Source organism: Ictidomys tridecemlineatus, chromosome 11, assembly GCF_052094955.1.
Source record: "Ictidomys tridecemlineatus isolate mIctTri1 chromosome 11, mIctTri1.hap1, whole genome shotgun sequence".
NCBI classification, from domain to species: domain Eukaryota; kingdom Metazoa; phylum Chordata; class Mammalia; order Rodentia; family Sciuridae; genus Ictidomys; species Ictidomys tridecemlineatus.
Genome location: NC_135487.1, coordinates 96,342,638 through 96,361,956, shown reverse-complemented (window position 1 = coordinate 96,361,956; position 19,319 = coordinate 96,342,638). Strand labels below are relative to the sequence as shown.

General features: G+C 34.9%; 1 protein-coding gene across 1 annotated transcript in view; it reads right to left on the bottom strand.

Moving 5' to 3' along the window:
- LOC101957588 (uncharacterized) overlaps window positions 1-19,319 on the bottom strand; it is a 75,309-nt gene that overhangs the window by 24,663 nt on the left and 31,327 nt on the right. The window contains 1 exon segment of the mRNA XM_078026854.1: window positions 13,021-13,108. Within this exon segment, the coding sequence (XP_077882980.1) occupies window positions 13,021-13,108 (88 nt within the window).

Below are 19,319 nucleotides of genomic sequence, written 5' to 3'. Positions count from 1 at the left end.
TTGGAATGTAGGTGGGAAGCCCCAAAGTGTGGAGGCCAGGTGGGCTGAAGGAGTATTCTGGGCAGGAAGGGCTTTTGGATTAGCATCTCCTTGTTTGCTGTGAGCTTCTTCATTAAAATTTCCTTGGGATGGGCTCAGGGCCTTGGGGACATTTTCAATTCCCCTTATCCAGGACTTCATCCTCAATATGCTATTCATTCTTGATTTTACTGGATATTAGACCCAATTTACCTAAGTACACTAACTACCTATCTGTAAATCTGGCTCCACTACCAAGGATATGGATAAGTAGTACAGTATCCCTGAATTTACCTAACTTTAACAAAATAATAATAATGAAGAAAGTAAAAATAAAAGAATATCAAAATTAAAATTAGCTAGCTCAAAAGAAAATTAGGTACCCCAAAATGACAGCTCCTTTCCTGCAGGAAAATGGACCTTGGAGATTTTAGTTTGATAATTATTCTACCTGTCAATCTCCAGCATCTGGTAAGACACCGGGCTACAGGAACACACCTCCCACATAGTATTTTATGCAGATTCTGAGGATGCCCTTTGAGCATGAGGAACACAGCAAAGAGTCTCTGCCAATGACATGTTCCCCACCTGGTTGGCCAGTAGGACTGAGGACATAGTGGCCCAGTGGAGGAGTTAAGCCTGCAGACTCCAGAGAATGCCCAGAGTCCGAATCTGCTAGCTCCTGTTTTCAACACAACCACTCTTGTGGTTCCAATAGTCTTCCTCCCCCAGCCTCTCTTGCTAGGCCAATGCACACTCACCATTTCCTGGTTCTCAGGACTAGGGCTACTTGGGATCCTCAGTTCCTGCACAGCAGAACAACCTGTGACTTTGAAGTGTGAAACTACAGATGGCAAAAATGGAGGACTCAGGAGACAAAAAGTGAAAGCCCACCCTCCTCCTCCCTGATAACACACATGACTGGACAGTTCCCACAAAATGCTCTTGATTGGAAGGGACTTCAGATCATGAATATTGGATCTGAGAGAAGTGAGCCCCTTTTTTGAGTGACAGGGAATATTATCCTATCCAGGCATTAATAAGGGCTAGAATCTCAGGTTATTGAGTGCTGTTTTTTTTGTTTGTTTGTTTTTGTTTTGTTTTGTTTTGTTTTTGTTTGTTTTTTTAATCTGAGAAATATACCCCAGAGTCTCAGGCTGCTGTTATTTTAAGGCAAGGTTGTTTTCCAATAAGTGGGAACTAACCTAACCAACAGAGCATTTTCATTTAAACTTACATATAAAGTAATTTCAGTTTATGGATTATATATACTTGTATATTATTCAGAAATTAATATAAAATGATAATAAGTATCCAATTTTATTTAAATTTATTTTTGATCTATGTTCTTTTTAGGTGACAGATTGAACTTTGAAATGGAAAGAAAACCCCTAAAGTAAAAATGCCCAATAAAAACAACATATAAGGGGCTGGGTTTGTGGCTCAGCAGTAGAGTGCTAACCTCCCATGTGCAAGGTCCTGGGATCAATCCTCAGTACCACATAAAAATAAATAAGTAAAATAAAGGTATTGTGTCAAGCTACAGCGAAAAAAAATATATATAAGGTACAAGGTGAGAAACCAGCCTCTACCTCAGAGCAAAGACTCTCCAAGGAAGGAGGCATGACTCTTGTCCTTGGAAAGACACACAGAGCACTCCTAGGCTCACACCCACCCTGCTGAGTTGTTTATTTACAAATAACAGGAGAGATCTGCTGTGCCTGGTTTTTCTGACTCAGTCAGGCTTGGTGGGGATCCATAGCAACCCCCTAGCAGCCACCAACCTGCATGAGACAGGGAAAATACTTGGGATTCCAAATGAAATTTCCAGTACTTTATGGTGGTTGATAACATTTTTGGAAACCATGTAGTTCATCATATACTCCCCTCATGACCTAAGCCAATCTGTTCAAATGAATCCTCATCTTGTACTAACCAATCACGCTTACCCCACTTGTTCCCACCAGTGAATGTGCTAATCATGTTTTAGAGTTGTTTATGATTTTCCCACGGTGTGTGATGATTTTCTAATAGATGCTATGATGTATGTGAGGTTCCTGCCTTCCCTAAAGAGTTATAAAACTGCTGCAAACCCCGGGATCAGGGCCTCTAAGCCACCAGTTTCTGTGTGTGTGGAGGACTGAGCTAGCTTGCAATAAATACCTCCTTGGTGCTTACATCGATATTGGTCTCTGGTGGTCTTTTGGGGGTCCGACATTTGAGCATAACAGTCTCTCCTGAAACCCATGGAAAAAGAATTCAACATTCCAGTTCTCTAGGACTGTAGTTTTATAGCACAAAAATTTACAAAAGAAGAGTGACTTGAGAACTTACACGAATAACAGGATTTTCACAAGCATAATACAAAGACAATAATACATAATAATACATAATACAAATACAAAAGTGGGTTAGTGGTCTAAATGGTTTAGCACTTAGGGAGTAATTTATATCAAAACATAAGAATTTGTGATGCACCACCAAAGTTTCAGAGTGAGTTGTTATTTGGTCAGGGAAAGCCAGAATTTATGAGTCATCACTAAAGTTTCAGGGAGGGTTGTTATCTCATCAGGGAAAACCAGACATGCATGAGTTCAAGGAACTGGCAGGCATTTCAAGGAGGTTTACAAATCACAGTAATTTATAATGAAGCAGAAATTAACTTTTCATGTCTTTGTGATGAGATGGCTCCCAATCTTAAAAGAAAATTAGGCTGGATTTTTCACTTGCTATAGTCATAGCTTTTAAAGTATATGTTTCATACTTTAACAAGTATGAGAAATAAATTATGAATATTAATTACTACTATTTTTTAAAAAGACTGAATAAAATAGGAAATTAGATATTTGTTATTAAATGCATAAAATTTTGATTAGTATATTGATAATATAAACAGAAAATTTTGACAATGATAAAAAGACATTTAATATTGAAAGGGTAAAGTTTCTAAGCTGGAAAGCTTGAATGTAAAAGATTAGGTATTAAGTTCCTCTGTTACACCCAGAACCTGGAATTCCTGAGATAGTTAAAACAATGCCCTACTGGCCATTTAGCCTAGGGCCCTGTGCAGTTTGTCACAGGGCCCAAACTAATCAGTTTGAATGTGTAACCCGCTTATGAATGACCAATCACCCCTGCCCAAGCTGTTCCCGCCAATGAATTTGCCAACCACATCTCAGAGTTGTTCAATTTTCCCGCGCCTTATGATGATTTGTTCTGATGTATGCAAAGCCCCCCACCCTCTCCAAAAAGTGTACTTAAGCTCCACCTGATCTCCGCTCTGGGCTCTGAGCCGCTCTCCCTTCTTGAGTGAGCACAGAGTCCCAGCGCGCTGGAACAGGATCCTCAATAAACTTCCTCCCTGCGATTGCATGAAGTGAGTCTCTTGTGTGGTTTCTCCCCTCCGACGCTCCGCTGCACCCCAACAATATAAGGGATTCAATATTATAAGTCCCTCATGTTCAGTGGGTCAGTCCTTCAATGATTTTTTCATTTTTTTAAGGTCATTTTGAATTACACTTCTGCAAATGTTTGTTAAGTATACGAATTTAAGATTTTGTATTTTGTAAAGTAGAAAAATGGCAGATTTGAGCTCCTTTCAGGATTTTAAAAATTATAAGCCATGTGGAGCATCTTAGCACTTTTTTTTTTTATATTTGCACACAGTCCAATTCTAGAGAAGAATGAGTTGGAGATATAGTCTAATGTTCTGAGCAAAAGAGAAATTGCCTTAGGATATTTCTAAAGCTTTTAACTTTTCTCACTTTTTAGAATTCTTGGTGATTTGAAAAAAATTATTTATTTTAAGAAAAAAATTGTTTGAAATTAATTATTTATCTTCCCTGCATTATTTTTCACTTTCATTGATTTTTTAGCAGAACTAACAGAACAGAATTTCAAAAGTGTTCCATGTAAATTTAAATGTATTTTTCCAATAATCAAGACAGAAAGCAGAAGCAAAACATAATCTAGTTTGGTGGTTCTGCCTCAAACTAAAGAGTTACTTATTTATTTCTGCTATTATTCACTACGTTCCTGAGGTTGCAGAAATCACCAACCAACACAGAAAAGTCTTTTTAGTTTGTTTCTCACAACCAATTCAAGCTAAAATACACTAGTATCACTGTGGTTTCAGACCAAAGGGTGTTTCTAAATAATAAAAATATGTATACATAAATACATAAATAAATATAAAATAAAACATAATATTAGATAGATTTTTTTTCCTGGATAATCATTTTGTACATATTTCCCTTTAGACACAGTTCTGGGAAAAAAGTGTCACAAATAAGACATAAATCTTACATTTCTACACAGAGTAATTAAGGCACATACTAAGAGCTTGGTATAACACTTGCCATAGAGACATAAATAACTAGAGAACATCATAGAGAATTATACCTAAGTGCTAAGTAGCAAATTCATAGTCTTTAAGTACATAAAGAGACAAGTTATCATAGCAAATTTTATAACTCAGTTGCTGCTAATATACAGAGATAGAGATATTTATTAAGAGATGGTTTTATGCATATTTTTGGCTTTAAAAGGGAAAGATCAAATAATGGTGGTGATTTAAACATGAGCAATAATATTTTTCTGCATTCAGTACCTTTTTTGCAGATATATTAATTATAATTAATTCCAACCAGTAAAATGCAGAAACAGTGTAAAGATTATTCACTAGGAGTAAAACTACTTAAAAAGAGAACCAAAACTTCCATTCCTGTCCAAATGTTTATTCCTGACAAAAAAACTGCTTTTTTAAAATCATTTCTGTAGATGATTTTTTGTAAAAAATATTTGTGAGTTTTTACATATTACTTAATATATTTATGCTTCAAATTTTCTCTTTTGTCCTATTTTACTACCTATATTCTGAAAGAAAAAATTTCTAATTCCTAAACTCCCTTGATATTTGAGATATTTTTTCTAATTTTTAAGCTTACATCATTTCTATAATGAATACCGTGATTTCAGTAAAGAATGACTATTTTTATGCACCTGGATCATTTACAGGAGTTTTGTTGTGTTCTTTGGTTTTATTTACACTAAAGTAAAAAAAAAAAGGTTAATGTAAAACCAAAACACAAAGAAAAGACAACCAACTCAAATTTTAAATCAAGATTGTATTGTGTACACAAAAGCTTGCCAGGACTGTCTCTTACAAGATTCCATGCTACAGATCATCCCCCTGATCCTCAGGAAATAGTTTTTACAGCACAAAAAGTTACAAAGGAGGTGGGTGTCCAAGGTACATATAGCTAACAAGATTTTGACCATCATAATACAAAGGCAAATAGCAGGTTAAGGATCTACATGGTTAACATTTCAAGGTAGAAAATAAATTCAGCTCCAAACATTAGAATTTATGAGCTGCCACTGATATTTATAGAAAATTGTTTATTTGGTAAGCAGGAGCCAGAATTTATGAGGCACCAGTAAGGTTTTAGAGAGGGTTGTTATCTGGTAAGAGATAGCCCGGCATAGGTGAATTCAAAACACAGGTAGAAATTGCAAGCAAATTTTAAACATCAAAATATTGTCATGCAAAGAGAAATTTTAGTTTTCTTACACAAAATGGAAATAAACTTTTTACCTCTAAAAGCTCTCAGAGAAGTTTTTTTTTTTTTTTGTATTTTATCATATCTAATGGCTTCTGACATTCCTTTGTTTGTGACCATTAATGCTTCTCTTCTGTATTTATGAGGCTTCCAAAACAAAACAAAAAACATAGATATGCCCTTCTCATAGGGAAGATGTTTCAAACATAGCAAGTAACTACCCTTTAACCCATATGGTCTGACAACCATATTATAGGATATGAAATACCCTCCAATATGCTTGTTCTTCCAACCATTGTTTGCAAAGATTGACAAAAGTCAATTCATTGCACAGAATAAGTGAAGTGGGTCTCTGCTCTGCAGTTCAGAACAGGTGGTAAAAGAGCCCCCAAAATGAATTTAAGACAGGACTTTACATGACATAGCTGACAAAAATCCTAAAAAAAAAAAAAGAAAAAGAAAAAGAAAACATAAATTCAGAGAGAAACATACCTACATAATCTCATTTGACAGAATCAAATTCATAAGAGGCACAGAGGACAGAGGTAAATCTAAAGGGATTTAACTATATTTTCTTTTTCTAAATGCTATTAATGTCTCCCAGGATTATAGAGTTCTGGATCTCCTCAGTTACTACTTTATCATTACCTTCAACCTACAATGCATGAGGCACACTGAATTTACCCTCATACTCATGTACTTATCACTTATTGTTTTCTACAAAAATGCATATGTATATGAATATATTTTTCCCACATTTTCAAGATTCTACCCTGAAAATTTCTGTGATATCACTTCCCTAAAAATGCATTTTCATTATTTCATGTCAGTTCATCTAAGTATTCCATATCATGTGTTGGAAAAGTTGAGACAACTGCAAGGCCCTTCTTATTTGACTATTTATAAACTATAATTGAAGGTCAACCTCAATACCTCCAAAGAACTTAATTCTCATTCACATTTCTCATTCATAATGCTTTATTTTTTAAGTAGGTAGCAGAAAAATTATTTTGAAGAAGAATAAGTGATTTAAAGCCATTCAGTGTACTTTAGAGGATCCCAAAAACCAATGGTTGTGGTTCTTAAACAATCTTACCACTGAAAGATCTGGGTTACACTCCAGGTTGGACACTGATACTAGGCTTCCAGGGGAAATGATTTCTTGGTTGTGAATATTGTCTTTCCCTTTCCCCTATAGTCTTGGAAATGTGTTGATTGTGTGAAGTGTTTTAGAATCACTATTTTCAACACACTTAGCATGGATCCATTTGATAATAGAAGATATCTATATTCCAAAAAAAAGACCCTTCACCCAGCCCTAAAGAAGTGATAAAATAATCTCTGGAAAAAATAACAGTCATCCATTAGATTATTTTTAAAAAAATACTAAGAATAAGTTTAATTAGTAATTCATTACTGTACTAGGAAAAGTGATATAAGTGCAATTTTAATTTTTAAATTTGTTTCTGACTACTACAAAGAGAGTACAAAAAGCTGGGTACATGGGCTGGAGTTGTGTCTCAGTTGTAGACTACTTTGCTAGAATGTGCAAAGCACTGAGTTTGATTCTCAGCAATACATATAAAGATTTTTTTATTTGTTTCATTTTTTAAATACATGACAGTGGAAGGCATCACAATTCTTATTACACATATAGAACAATTTTTTATACCTCTGTTTGTATATAAAGTATGTTCACATCAATTCCTGTCTTCATATATGCGCTTTGCGCTTTATTTTTTGAGAGAGAGAGAGAGAGAGAGAGAGAGAGAGAGAGAGAGAGAGAGAGAGAGAGAGAGAGAGAGAGAGAATTTTAATATTTTTATTTTCTGGTGTTCGGCGGACACAGCATCTTTGCTTGTATGTGGTGCTGAGGATCAAATCCCAGCCGCATGCATGCCAGGCGAGTGCACAAACACTTGAGCCACATCCCCAGCCCCATATATGTACTTTAGATAATAATGTCTATCACATTCCACAATCCTTGCTAATCTTTACACAACACTCCTACACTGGCTACTTCACATAAACTTGCCTCAGATATTTAATGCATTAATCAACTAGATTATATTCAGCCTATTCAGTGCTGTTGTAATGGCTATTATAAAAATCTAAAATTGTCATGTGTTGTGGCATATGCCTGAAATTCTAGAAGCTATGGAAAATGACACAGGAGAATTGTAGTACAAAGACAGCCTCAGTAACATAACAAGGCTACAATCAACTTGATGAGAGCCTGTCTCAAAATATAACATGAAAATGAATGTGGATGTATCTCAGTGGTATGCACCTCTGGGTTCAATACTCAGCACCAAACCATACAAAACCAAGAAAATATCTCATAATTAATAGGGATTACAGGGTACACAAATATGTAAAAATGTTGGTGACAATATAAATTTAATAAATATATTTTTATAAAAGTGTTAAGGTTCTTTAAAAGCCCAAAATAAAAATGCCACAAAATCCACTAGTAATAATTTGGGGTAGCAGTGCAAAATCATACATGCCTGTACTCCCAGTGGTTTAGGAGAATAAGAGGTAGAAAACTACGGATTTATTCTCAAGTTAAAGACCAGCCTCGAGAACTTGGCAAAGTCCTCCGAAACTCAGTAAAACCCTCTCTCAAAAATAAAGAAGTAAATAAATAAAAGTGTTAGAGACTGGGTATGTAGCACACTGGTAAAGTGCCCTGGGGTTGATCTCCAGTATTTAAATAAATTTAAAAAATACAAATAATAATTCTCGGTAAAAAAAAAAAAAAAAAATGCCATACAATCCAGTAATAATAATTCTGGGTATATATGTAAAAAATTTGGAATCCTTTTGCTAAACATATTGCCACATGTCTATTTTTATTGTACCTTTATTCACAGTATCTAATAAAAGGAAACAAATAAAGTAACTTTTAGATAGAAAGTATATCAGAAAATGCCTTCCAGCTGCAAAGCATCCAATTAGTCCATCCCCTCAGAAGCTACACACTTTTCAAACTGGTCCCTAGAAGGCAAGACTCAGAAATACTCCAAAAACAGAATGAGAACACAACACATAGTAAATTCTTTAATGGGGAATCTTAACTCAGACACTGACATAACCAAAAGCAGTGTTGCAGATAAAAAATAGATTCCGTTTCACTGATTTCTGGGTTATGGATTCAAATCAAATATATATTAGAAAAAAAGTTAAGGCTACTGGTTAAAATCTACGTAAAACAGGTATTAAAAATGTACCAGGGGCTGGGTGTGTTGATTGAAGTCTGTAATCCCAGTTGCTGAAGAGGCTGAAGAAGAATTATCAAAATTTCAAAGCCAGCCTTAGCAGAAGAGAGGTTCTAAGAAACTCAGTGAGATCCTGTCTCTAAATAAAGTAAAAAAAAAAAAAATCCTGGAGATTTGTCTTAGTAGTCAAGTGTTAGTGAGTTCAATCTCCAATATCCCCCATAAAAAAAAAAAATGTACCAGGGGGCTGAAGCTCACTTGTCTGGCACATGTGAGACACTGGAATATAAGGTTTATCAACAAGTTTATATATAGAGTACCAACATATTGACATGGACTTTGATCTAATTTGCGTGTACTTTAGCCCTTAAGATTGAAGTTGGTTGGGGCTGGGAATGTGGCTCAAGCGGTGGCAAGCTCGCCTGGCAGCCCGGGTTCCATCCTAAGCACCACATACAAACAAAGATGTTGTGTCCGCCAAAGACTGAAAAATAAATAATAATAAAAAAATATCTCTCTCTCCCTCTCTCTCTCTCTCTCTCACATACACACACACTGTATCTTTAAAAAAAAAAAAAGATTGAAGGCATAGTGGTGCATGCCTGTACTATCAGCTGTTTACAAGACTGAGACATAAGAATCATAAATTCAAAACCAGTCTCATCAATGGTGAGGCACTAAGCAACTCAGTGAAACCCTGTCTCTAAGTAAAATACAAAATAGGGGTAGGGATGTGGCTCAGTGGTAGAGTGGTCTTCCTCCCCCCAAAAAAATGGGGCTGAGTAAATACCTCAGCTTGTAGACTGCTTTCCTTCTAAGCATGAGGCCCTGGGGTCAATCCCCAGTACAGAGAGAGAGAGAGAGAGAGAGAGAGAGAGAGAGAGAGAGAGAGAGAGAGAGATTGGATGTAATTTAAATTCAAGTTAGTCACACTTTTATTTTTTCATGCCACAACAGAATAAAAGAGTTTCCTGAAATATTTGGAATGTTTCTGTGGGTTGCTAATTTATTTTTTATTTATTAGTTTTATGTGGTGCTAAGGATCAAACCCAGGACCTTGCACGTCTAGGTGAGTGCTCTATCACTGAGCCACAACCACAGGTAGTCTGACCATAAATAAATTTTTTTTAAAAAAATTAATAAATAAATAAACCCTCAATTGATGACCCATTAAAGTTTTTAAAAATCTTTAATCTGGACAAAATAAACCTCATTTACGAGAGATTCATTCTTTTTAATTTCACCTAATTTTATTCTGCTTTCTTCTCATGTGAAAATCTCAGAATGATAAATTAAAATGTTTTAAAAGTGCCCTCCAGTTCTTGAAGAAAAACATTATAAATGATGCATACATTTGAAATATAACATGGGAAAATGATGAATAATTGATAGACCCAACCTGATCTTTTCTTAAAATTGGGCATCTCACCATAAAACCATGAAAAGATAATTTCGGCTTTACTATAAATTACTGCAAATTCTGAACCTACTTGGAATGCCTGCCACTGCCCTGAACTCACCCATGTCCGGTTTTCCCTGAACAGATAACAACCCTTTCCTAAACCTTAGTGACACCTCATAAATTCTGGCCTTCCCTGGCCAGATAATGACCCTCTCTGAGTCTCTAAGATCTCCATAAATTCAGATGCTGGGGCCAGCAAAAATGTAAACTTGTGTTATGCTCCTCAGAGTGTTGTTATCTGTAACCCCCCTTTGTGAAACTTTTTGGGCTATAAAACTGGTCCACACAGAAGCCTCGGGGCTGTCCTTGGCTCCCAGAATTTTGAGGGGCAAGGTAGCCTGGCTGGTCGAAATAATAAGCTTGCTTTAATTTGATTTTAATTGCAGTCAGTGGTCTTTTCTTGAGTCCTGGTCTAACATAATGCTGAAAGTAGAGTTTTGAGATGAACCAAAATTTCTCAGTTTACAAGTTGAATCTGGGTTCTTGTCTCATAAATTTTGAAGAAAAAATAATCGATTTAAGCAAGAAGAAATAGAATGCCCAGCGTGTAGTATGAGGAATAATACCAGAAAAAAATCAAACTCATTTTTCTGTGCCATCTTAGAAGTTTTCTGATGGTTTGGGGCAGAACAGGAAGTATAATGCATTTAGACTAGGCTTTGGAAAAGGCATCCTGACTACCTTATGAGTTCACATTCATTTTTTCTGTGACCCATCCTTTTTTCTTCAAATTCAATAAGGAATCTTCCCTGGGACAAAGGACTTTCTGGAAGGTGTTCCCACAAGTTGGCTTCAAGGTCTTTTACATTTGAAATAGGCCTTAATGGGGCTCATTAACATCTTTCAGTTAGCCACCAGGTGTGTTTGAGTGGGGCCCATTATCCACATTACATGGTCATTATACTATCTATTCTATTTTATACTTATTCTCTGTGAACAGAGAACCCTAGTTTTGGATATGTGAACAGAGAGCTAGAAAACTAGGGGTTTATTCTGAGACCTATGGAGAGCTAAACTGAAGTTCTAAATTTCAGATTTTTGTTTTGGATTTGAGATACTGCTTCTGCTACATTTAAAAATCTCAGGACTCATGAAGAGAATGAGTTAAAAGCTAGCATCATCAAATTTCTGAGGTCCTAAGAAATTCAAAGAGACTCTGTCTCTAAATAAAAATATTAAAAAAGGGGTGGGAATGTGAATCAGTGGATGAACACCTCTGGATTGAATTTCTGGTACCAAAAAGAAAACAACAAATGAAAATGTGTCGCTGAAAAAAAAATTGGTCAACATATGTCACCCTAAAATTGTTGGGGAAAGAAGAAAGAGGGAAATATGATTAAAATTGTTGGGGAATGAGGAGAGAAGGAAATGTGATAATATGAATAGGTTATATAATTCCCATTAGCAAATTTCAAGGACATAAAAATCTCAGCATTATAATTTAATAGAAAAATATTTTTTAACTCGGCTCACTTTATTTTTCCTCAGACATAATACAAATAAGGAATTCAAAAATTCAAATGATTGCAGTAATTTCCCTCACATCTTTTGTGTAATACTCAGGTAAAAGGAAAAAGCATTCATATATAGGGCCACAATCTATTGGTCTTATGAGAACACACCTAGCACAGAGCACACCAGTTGATATTTTAAAACCAATGAGCCTATGATTAGTATCTAACCAGCTCTAGTTAGCAAGATGTTTTCCTTTCCAATGATTTATGGTGATTAAAATAGTCAAGACTTTTTTTCATCCTCAACTTTTATCTTATCACATAGCTTAAGAAAAACATATACATATAGAATACACACATATTTCTTGTGATGTTCTCATGCTAAACTGATCAAAATAAAATAATAACATGCTAGAAGATTTTATTTTCTGTAAAGAAAGTATATTTGTTGAAACATTCTTTATAAAAGAATATAACAATAAAAATAATGATACTGTATAGAATAAGTTGGCAATCAGGAAACTGCATACCTAGGGATATACTGTTTACAATGTTATGAGTCAAAAGCTCAGAGTGGGTAACAATGGGTTTTTGAATCTTCAATTACAGTTTCACTAATTTCTCTATTTATTCATTCAACAAATACTTATGGAAAATATGCCACATGATCTTAAGCTGTGCGAGATTCACAATATATATGTGATCCCTGTCATAAAATGTGTACAGTCTGGTGGGGGTAGACAGGTAATTTAATAAGCTGTGAACTGTGGTAAATGTCATGGTAGGAGAATTGTATTGCAGGGGAAAATAAACTAGTCAAGAAGCCACGGGAAAAAAAAAAAAGAAAACAACACACAAACATAATAATAATAATAATAATAATAATAAACAAAAAAACAAACCCTCATGAGTATCAAGCCCTAAAATTAACAGCCTCTCTCATGCATAAATACAATAAATGGATTTGGTGTTCTCTCCTGGTAATTATCTCAGTCTTCACCATGCAATCTGGAGACATGCTGGACTCAGGGCACATGGAAGCCCACAAAGGGCTTTAGAAAGAAGCTGAAAACACCATACAATTATGGAACTAAATGCCCAGGTTTTTAATTGATGATCTAAGCCTCACTAGACTAGTCAGAGGGAGGTGAAGGCTAAGCTACCACAGAGAGAGCCTCTGGCCACAAGACTCTGGAGAGGACCACGAGGAGTCCCTAGCCATGACTGCCAGTTTCCACTATTGCCACTCCTGTCAGCTTTAAGCCACCTTCCTATGCAGTCTCAATATAACAAGGCAAACTTACCATTTCCTGGCTCTCAGGGTTCTCAGTGAGGTTTGTTTTCAGCTTCTGCATAGCACAGACACCTGGGCTCTGGATCCAGGACAGAAGCCTACAAAAAGATTGAAAAAATGTCGGGTTCCACACACCAAGGGAACAGAAGATTTTGGAAGCCCTCCCCCTCATCACTGGCTGCATGAGGATTGAACAGTTCTCACCTAAGTTACTGATTGGTCAAGGCTTCAGGCACTGCCTCCAACCTGAGCCAAGTGGGCACACAATCAAAGTCTGAATGACAGGCTGCTCCATTGTCATTGTTAAAGGACTACAGATCAGGGCTGAGAACATAGCTTAGTCAGTAGAGTGCTTGTTTTCCTGATATAAGGCCATGGATTCAATCCCCTGCACTACACGCACACACTACCCCCTCCCCAGAAAAAAAAAAAAAAGAATAAGTAAAGGACTTTGGGGACTAGGGTTATGGATAAGTGGTAGAGAACTTTCCTAGCATGTGTAGGTACTGGGTTGAACACCCAGCACTGCATTGAAAAGCCACACAAGAGGGGACATGGCTCTGTAAAGGTAAAATTTCCAAGCTGATTCTAAGCCAAAGAGCCTGAGTTAAAGTGTAAAAAACCAGGCATCCTAAAGTTTCCAAAGTGCAGGGATTGAGTTAAAAAGTAAAAGACTTGGTATTGTTAGAGTCCCTCTGCTACCCCCAAAACCTGTAATCCCTGTAGCTGTTAGGACAATACTGGAACTGCCCAGTAAATATTTCCACTGACTTTCTGGTTGTTTAATAGCTAAGGGTTCCAAGTTTCTTGGCACGTAGGCATTGCAGGACCTAAACCAATCAGTTTGAATGTGTACCCCACCTAGGAGCACCAATCACTCCTGCCCTGATTGTTCCCGCCAATGTACGCGCTAATCCTGACTTAGGGTTGTTGTTCAATTTTCCCGCTCCTCATGATGATTTGTTCTGATGTATGCAAAGCCCCCCACCCTCTCCAAAAAGTGTACTTAAGCTCCGCTTGAACTCTGCTCTGGGCTGCTCTCCCTTCTTGAGTGAGCAAAGTCCCAGTGCGCTGGAATGGATCCCCAATAAATGTCCCCTTTTGCTAATTGCATGGAGTCAGTCTCTTGGGTGGTCTCTCCCTCCGACGTTTTGCCAGACCTTTACAGCTCAAGGGGTAATGCACTCGCCTGGCATGTGGGCGGCCCAGGTTAGATCCTCAGCACCACATACAAAGATGTTCTGTCTGCCAAAAACTAAAAATAAATATTTTTTAAAAGCCAACAAACTACTAATAATACTGTGTCTATCTACAACAAAAAATATTCAAGAAAAAAGACTATGTATTGAATTTGTGCACCCTCACTACAGAATTCATAAACACTTTTTAAACATAATATATACATATGTCTTCAGACAGTGTATAAAATTCTCCTGTGATGCCTTTTCAAGTAACTTATATTACAGGTATGCGTCACAACCATGAAATCCTCCACACCTCACTTCTTCTTCTTCTTTTTCTTCTTCTTCTTCTTCTTCTTCTTCTTATTATTATTATTATTATTATTTTATTATTATTATTATTATTTGAGGCCTGTTAATTGCATTAAATGCCTCTGTATGGGGTTATTTTAAGGCAAAGTTTTCTTCCAATAATAGGACTGAGCCCAGAGAGAAATGTATTGACACTTATAACTGTTTATAAGGTTAAAGCAATTTGTGAATAAATATGTATATATATTTTTATGAAAATGATATCACAATCACTTTAATATATTTATTTTTTTATTCTTTGTCTCATAAAAAAAAAGTTTGAGCTTTAAACTCATTAGCAATGTCCTTATATCCCTTCCTCAAAAGAAGTGTCTCACAAGTATAATTCAAATTATTGAGACTCATAGATTTTCTTTTTATTTTCACCTTTAAAAGAAGCCCACTTTTTATAGCTTTCTTGTTGTGTAACTGATCATTAATATTCTTCAAATTTTACCCCCATTCTGATCACTTTGGACTATTGATGTTTTGATGGAGGGGATCTCAAAGTGTTCATGCACAAGGTAGGAAATGGATATAGTAAGATATAAGACTAGAGATTGCTGAGTATGTAGAATTTGCAATACAAAATAAGTATTGGTAGATAATATGGGGGTAGGGAGAAAAAGAACAATAAAAAAAAATTGAACAGTAGAGGGGCTCACATGCTACAAGTCTACAATGCTACTGTGAATATAGAGGGTAGTGTTCTTGGAAGCAGCAATAAAATTTGAGGGAAAGAAAAAGGTAATTTTTTGCACAGTTCCCAAGTGAGAGATCCAGGTGAATGGGTTCTGTGTTCCACTCTTCCCACCTAGGAGTGAATTTATAGTTCATAGGGTATGTCTCAGTAATTAGTAAAAAACCATTTCTATGTACCTTTACACTTTTTCATGGTTACTAGCTGACTTTGACAATTCCAGTCACATTATATCTTTGCACTTGTTAGCTATTCATTCATTACTTAATTCATTATATTATTTATTTGTTTTTTATTAATTCACTTTTTCTTTAGTTGTCATTGTTTTTACATTACTGGTGATTACATAATTGCATAAATATTCTGAATGTTGACTTTTGGTTAAATATTGTTTTATGTGTTTATTCATACATTTACTTTTCATTGAAATATTTTTCCTTTGCCAAGCCTGATTTATATTAGACCTCAATCTTCATTTATGAAGACTAGATAAAATCACATTATTCCAAATAAGTCAAGGATTTATCATTTTTGCAGAACCCTCATCACCTGCTAAAGTTGACCCAGTCTGTGTCAACTAAAAGCTGTGTCAAAAGTCCTTTTTTATATATATACACTTTAATAAGGAATTCCTCCCTCACTTTTATATTTTAGAGAGTAGACTAACTTCCCAAGCAGTAGTTAATAACCTAGATGAGTTTTCCAACTAGCTCACTATTACTTTTAAATTATTTACATCCTTGACACTGAGTGTCACTAATTACTTTTTTTTATTTTTTCAAGATCTCTCTCTCTCTCTCTCATATGACAAATTAAAATCAAATATGCTTATTTACTAAGAAAAACTCTCAGCCTTTAATAAAATATTCTATAAAGAAAAAGGGTTTCGATGATTTTCTTAAGAGCCTCTGTGAGACTGCCTGATTTAATCTAATGTTATAGAAGTTAGCATTATATATATATATATATATATATATATATATATATATATAGAGAGAGAGAGAGAGAGAGAGAGAGAGAGAGAGAGAGAGAGAGAGAGGGTAGTGTTAATTTGACTCTTTCTCTTGGGGACTGTGCCAGAGTTACCTTCTTCTTTCGCTTCTACCTTATTTCTGCCTCCAAAGAAACTACCCTTTATACTCATACTACTATTGATTCACCATTAGACTTTTTAAATCGGAACTCTTGAGCTGGACATTCTTTCCCTCTTTCCTTCACAGTACTTTTTTCTCTACCCGTACATATTCCACCAATACTTTTTTCAAGAATACTCACTACTACATACTCAGTATCCACCAATCTCACATCCTGACCCATCCGTGTTCTGAGTCTTCCATGGATCACTTTGAGATCCCCTCCACCCAGATATCAATAGTTCAGAGTAAGGTCAGGTAAGGGTGTTATATATGCAGGTTTTTAAAAGTGATTTACATAACAACAAGCCTATTAAAATTGGGATGTATTTTGTCTTAGGTTAAAAAAGAAAATCTACAGACTGCACTGTTATACTGAATTGTTTAAAATTCATTAATCTCAATAATTTGGAAAAAAGAAATTCTATAAAAAGGAGAATAAAGAAAAAAACATAATACATAAAAGTGACAAATTTGATGACACACCAAATGTGCATATCAAAGAGTGTCATATAGCGGTGCTTTCAAAAGGCAAATTAATTTGAAATAAATGTAGTTAATGTGAGATGTACTAATCATTTATTAATTATATATCATGGTAGTGTACATGTATATGTACAAAATGCATCTCATATAATTATACATTGCAAAAAATGATCTCTACAGTAGTTTTATTTTTTTTTATTTTGCTGACAACACTATAAATTCCTTCATCTAGGATTATGTATTACCAAATGCTCAGGACACATTTTGTACTTTATAAAGTTTACAACTGAAAAACAGACCTTTTTATTTATTTTCAATTTTTAAAAGGAGTAGTATTTATTTTCAGTAAAAATATAATGCCACCATTTATCTTTAATTTTTAAATATTTTAATTATATGACAATAGAATGCATTACAATTCTTATTAGAGATATAGAGCACAATTTTTCATTTCTTTGGTTTTATACAAATTATATTTACATGAATTCACTTCTTTATACATATACTTTATATAACAATGTACATCATATTCCACCATCATTTCTAACCCCATGATCTCTCCTCTCACCTCCCAACCCCCAAAAGGTCATTTTGATACACAATGATGTATGCTATGAAGTTATAGCAAAGAGTATATATAAAGTTTTGTAACTAATAAATAGCATAATAATAATAATAATAATAATAATAATAATAATAATAATAAACTTGCCATTTAGACATTAATGAATTATACATCTAGCACTACTGATATCTTTTCCAAGAAAATTGACCTCTTTTCCAAAAAAGGCGGGGGGGGGGTGGTTGTGGGGTCAAATGGTATTCTATGCTTTCTTAATATCAAGAAAAAATTATTTTCAGGAGTAATATATATTTCAATATAAAAATAATATAGAATCATTTTCCATGGCACACACCTCTAATCCCATTGGATTGTGAGGTAACGCAAGTTAAACCTGAGTTTAAAGCCAGCCTCAGAAATTTAGCAAGGCCCTAAGAAACTATGTGTGACCCAGTCTCTGTGTGCCCATGATTTAAATTTCCAGTAAGAAACAACAACAACAAAAAGTATACAAAGTATTGATGAGGACACAGAACAAATTCTCATGAACTAAAGATGGAGTAGAAATTGCTCTTATTTCATCATGAAAACTGTTTATATGTATATATATGTATGAAATACTCCTCACCAAGCAGCTTAGACCTGTAGAAATTATAGTATGTGTGTACCATGACAGTGTACAAGTATGTGATAGCATAAAACTAGAGCTATCCTTGTCAATACAGTACAAATCTGCAGCGTAGGAGGAAAGAGAAGGTGATTCAGAAAAATAAAAATAATAAAGTTTGAGAAAAAATGGTTTCTGGAGCCCAGAAAGATTTTTGGTTTAATTAGAGTACAAAGTGCCACGTAAGTATTATACTGAAGTTATATCTGTTAAATACATCACATGTATAATGGATTTTAAGGAAAATATGTGGAACTTATCACAAACTAAATAAAAATTTATGAAAGCACATAATAGCATGTGTGTAAATAAAACTAATCATTACAAAGACATCTATTTTAATTCAATTTAATATAAAATATTTTCCTATCAAAATTTTAGCATGTTTTTCTTTAAATACAAGAAGAGACCTGGACCTGTTGGTGTACAATTGTAATCCCAGTACCTTGGGAGGCTGAGACAGGTGTATTGTGAGCTCAAAGCCAGCATCAGCAAAAGTGAGGCCCTAAGCAACTCAGTGAGACACGATCTCTAAATGTCATACAAAATAGGTTTGGAGATGTGGCTCAATTCCCCTAAGTTTCATTCCAAGTATCAAATAAAAGAATATAAAAGAAGAGACCAAAAAATTATCTTAGAAATAAAATATATGTAAAATACCCCAAAACCTTTAATAAAAAAAATAATATAGTTACTGTTATGAAACACATTTAATGTATATTATGAAACTATATTGCAATAATACAGACCAATATATCATAATATGAATCAAATCTGAAACCATATGTAGAGCAATAGTATTGTTAAGAGCAATACAAAGGCATATGTAAAACCGACCATATGAAAAATAACATTACATGTGAATGAATGAATCTATCAAACCTAAAGTTAGAATAGAGACACAGTGGCAAAGTTCACTGTTAGAGTGTGTGTGCAGAATGGGCAAGATAGTCAGTTCCAATATTAGCAACACTATAAAAAGCAAATATTAAGAGGGAATGATGTTGAAAATAAAACAGTATATTAAATGAGACACTCTTCCTCCATCCATAGATACATTTAAGGAAAAAAAAAACTACTGTGAGTTTCTCTTTGGCAAAATCATGAATGAGTAGAGAGATTTAGATACACTGGATATTAGTCCGCTCTTAAGACATGTACCACATTTGGGACAAAATCCCCAATTACTATCATCACCTCTAGTGTACAGAAATGTGAGAGAGGGTCTG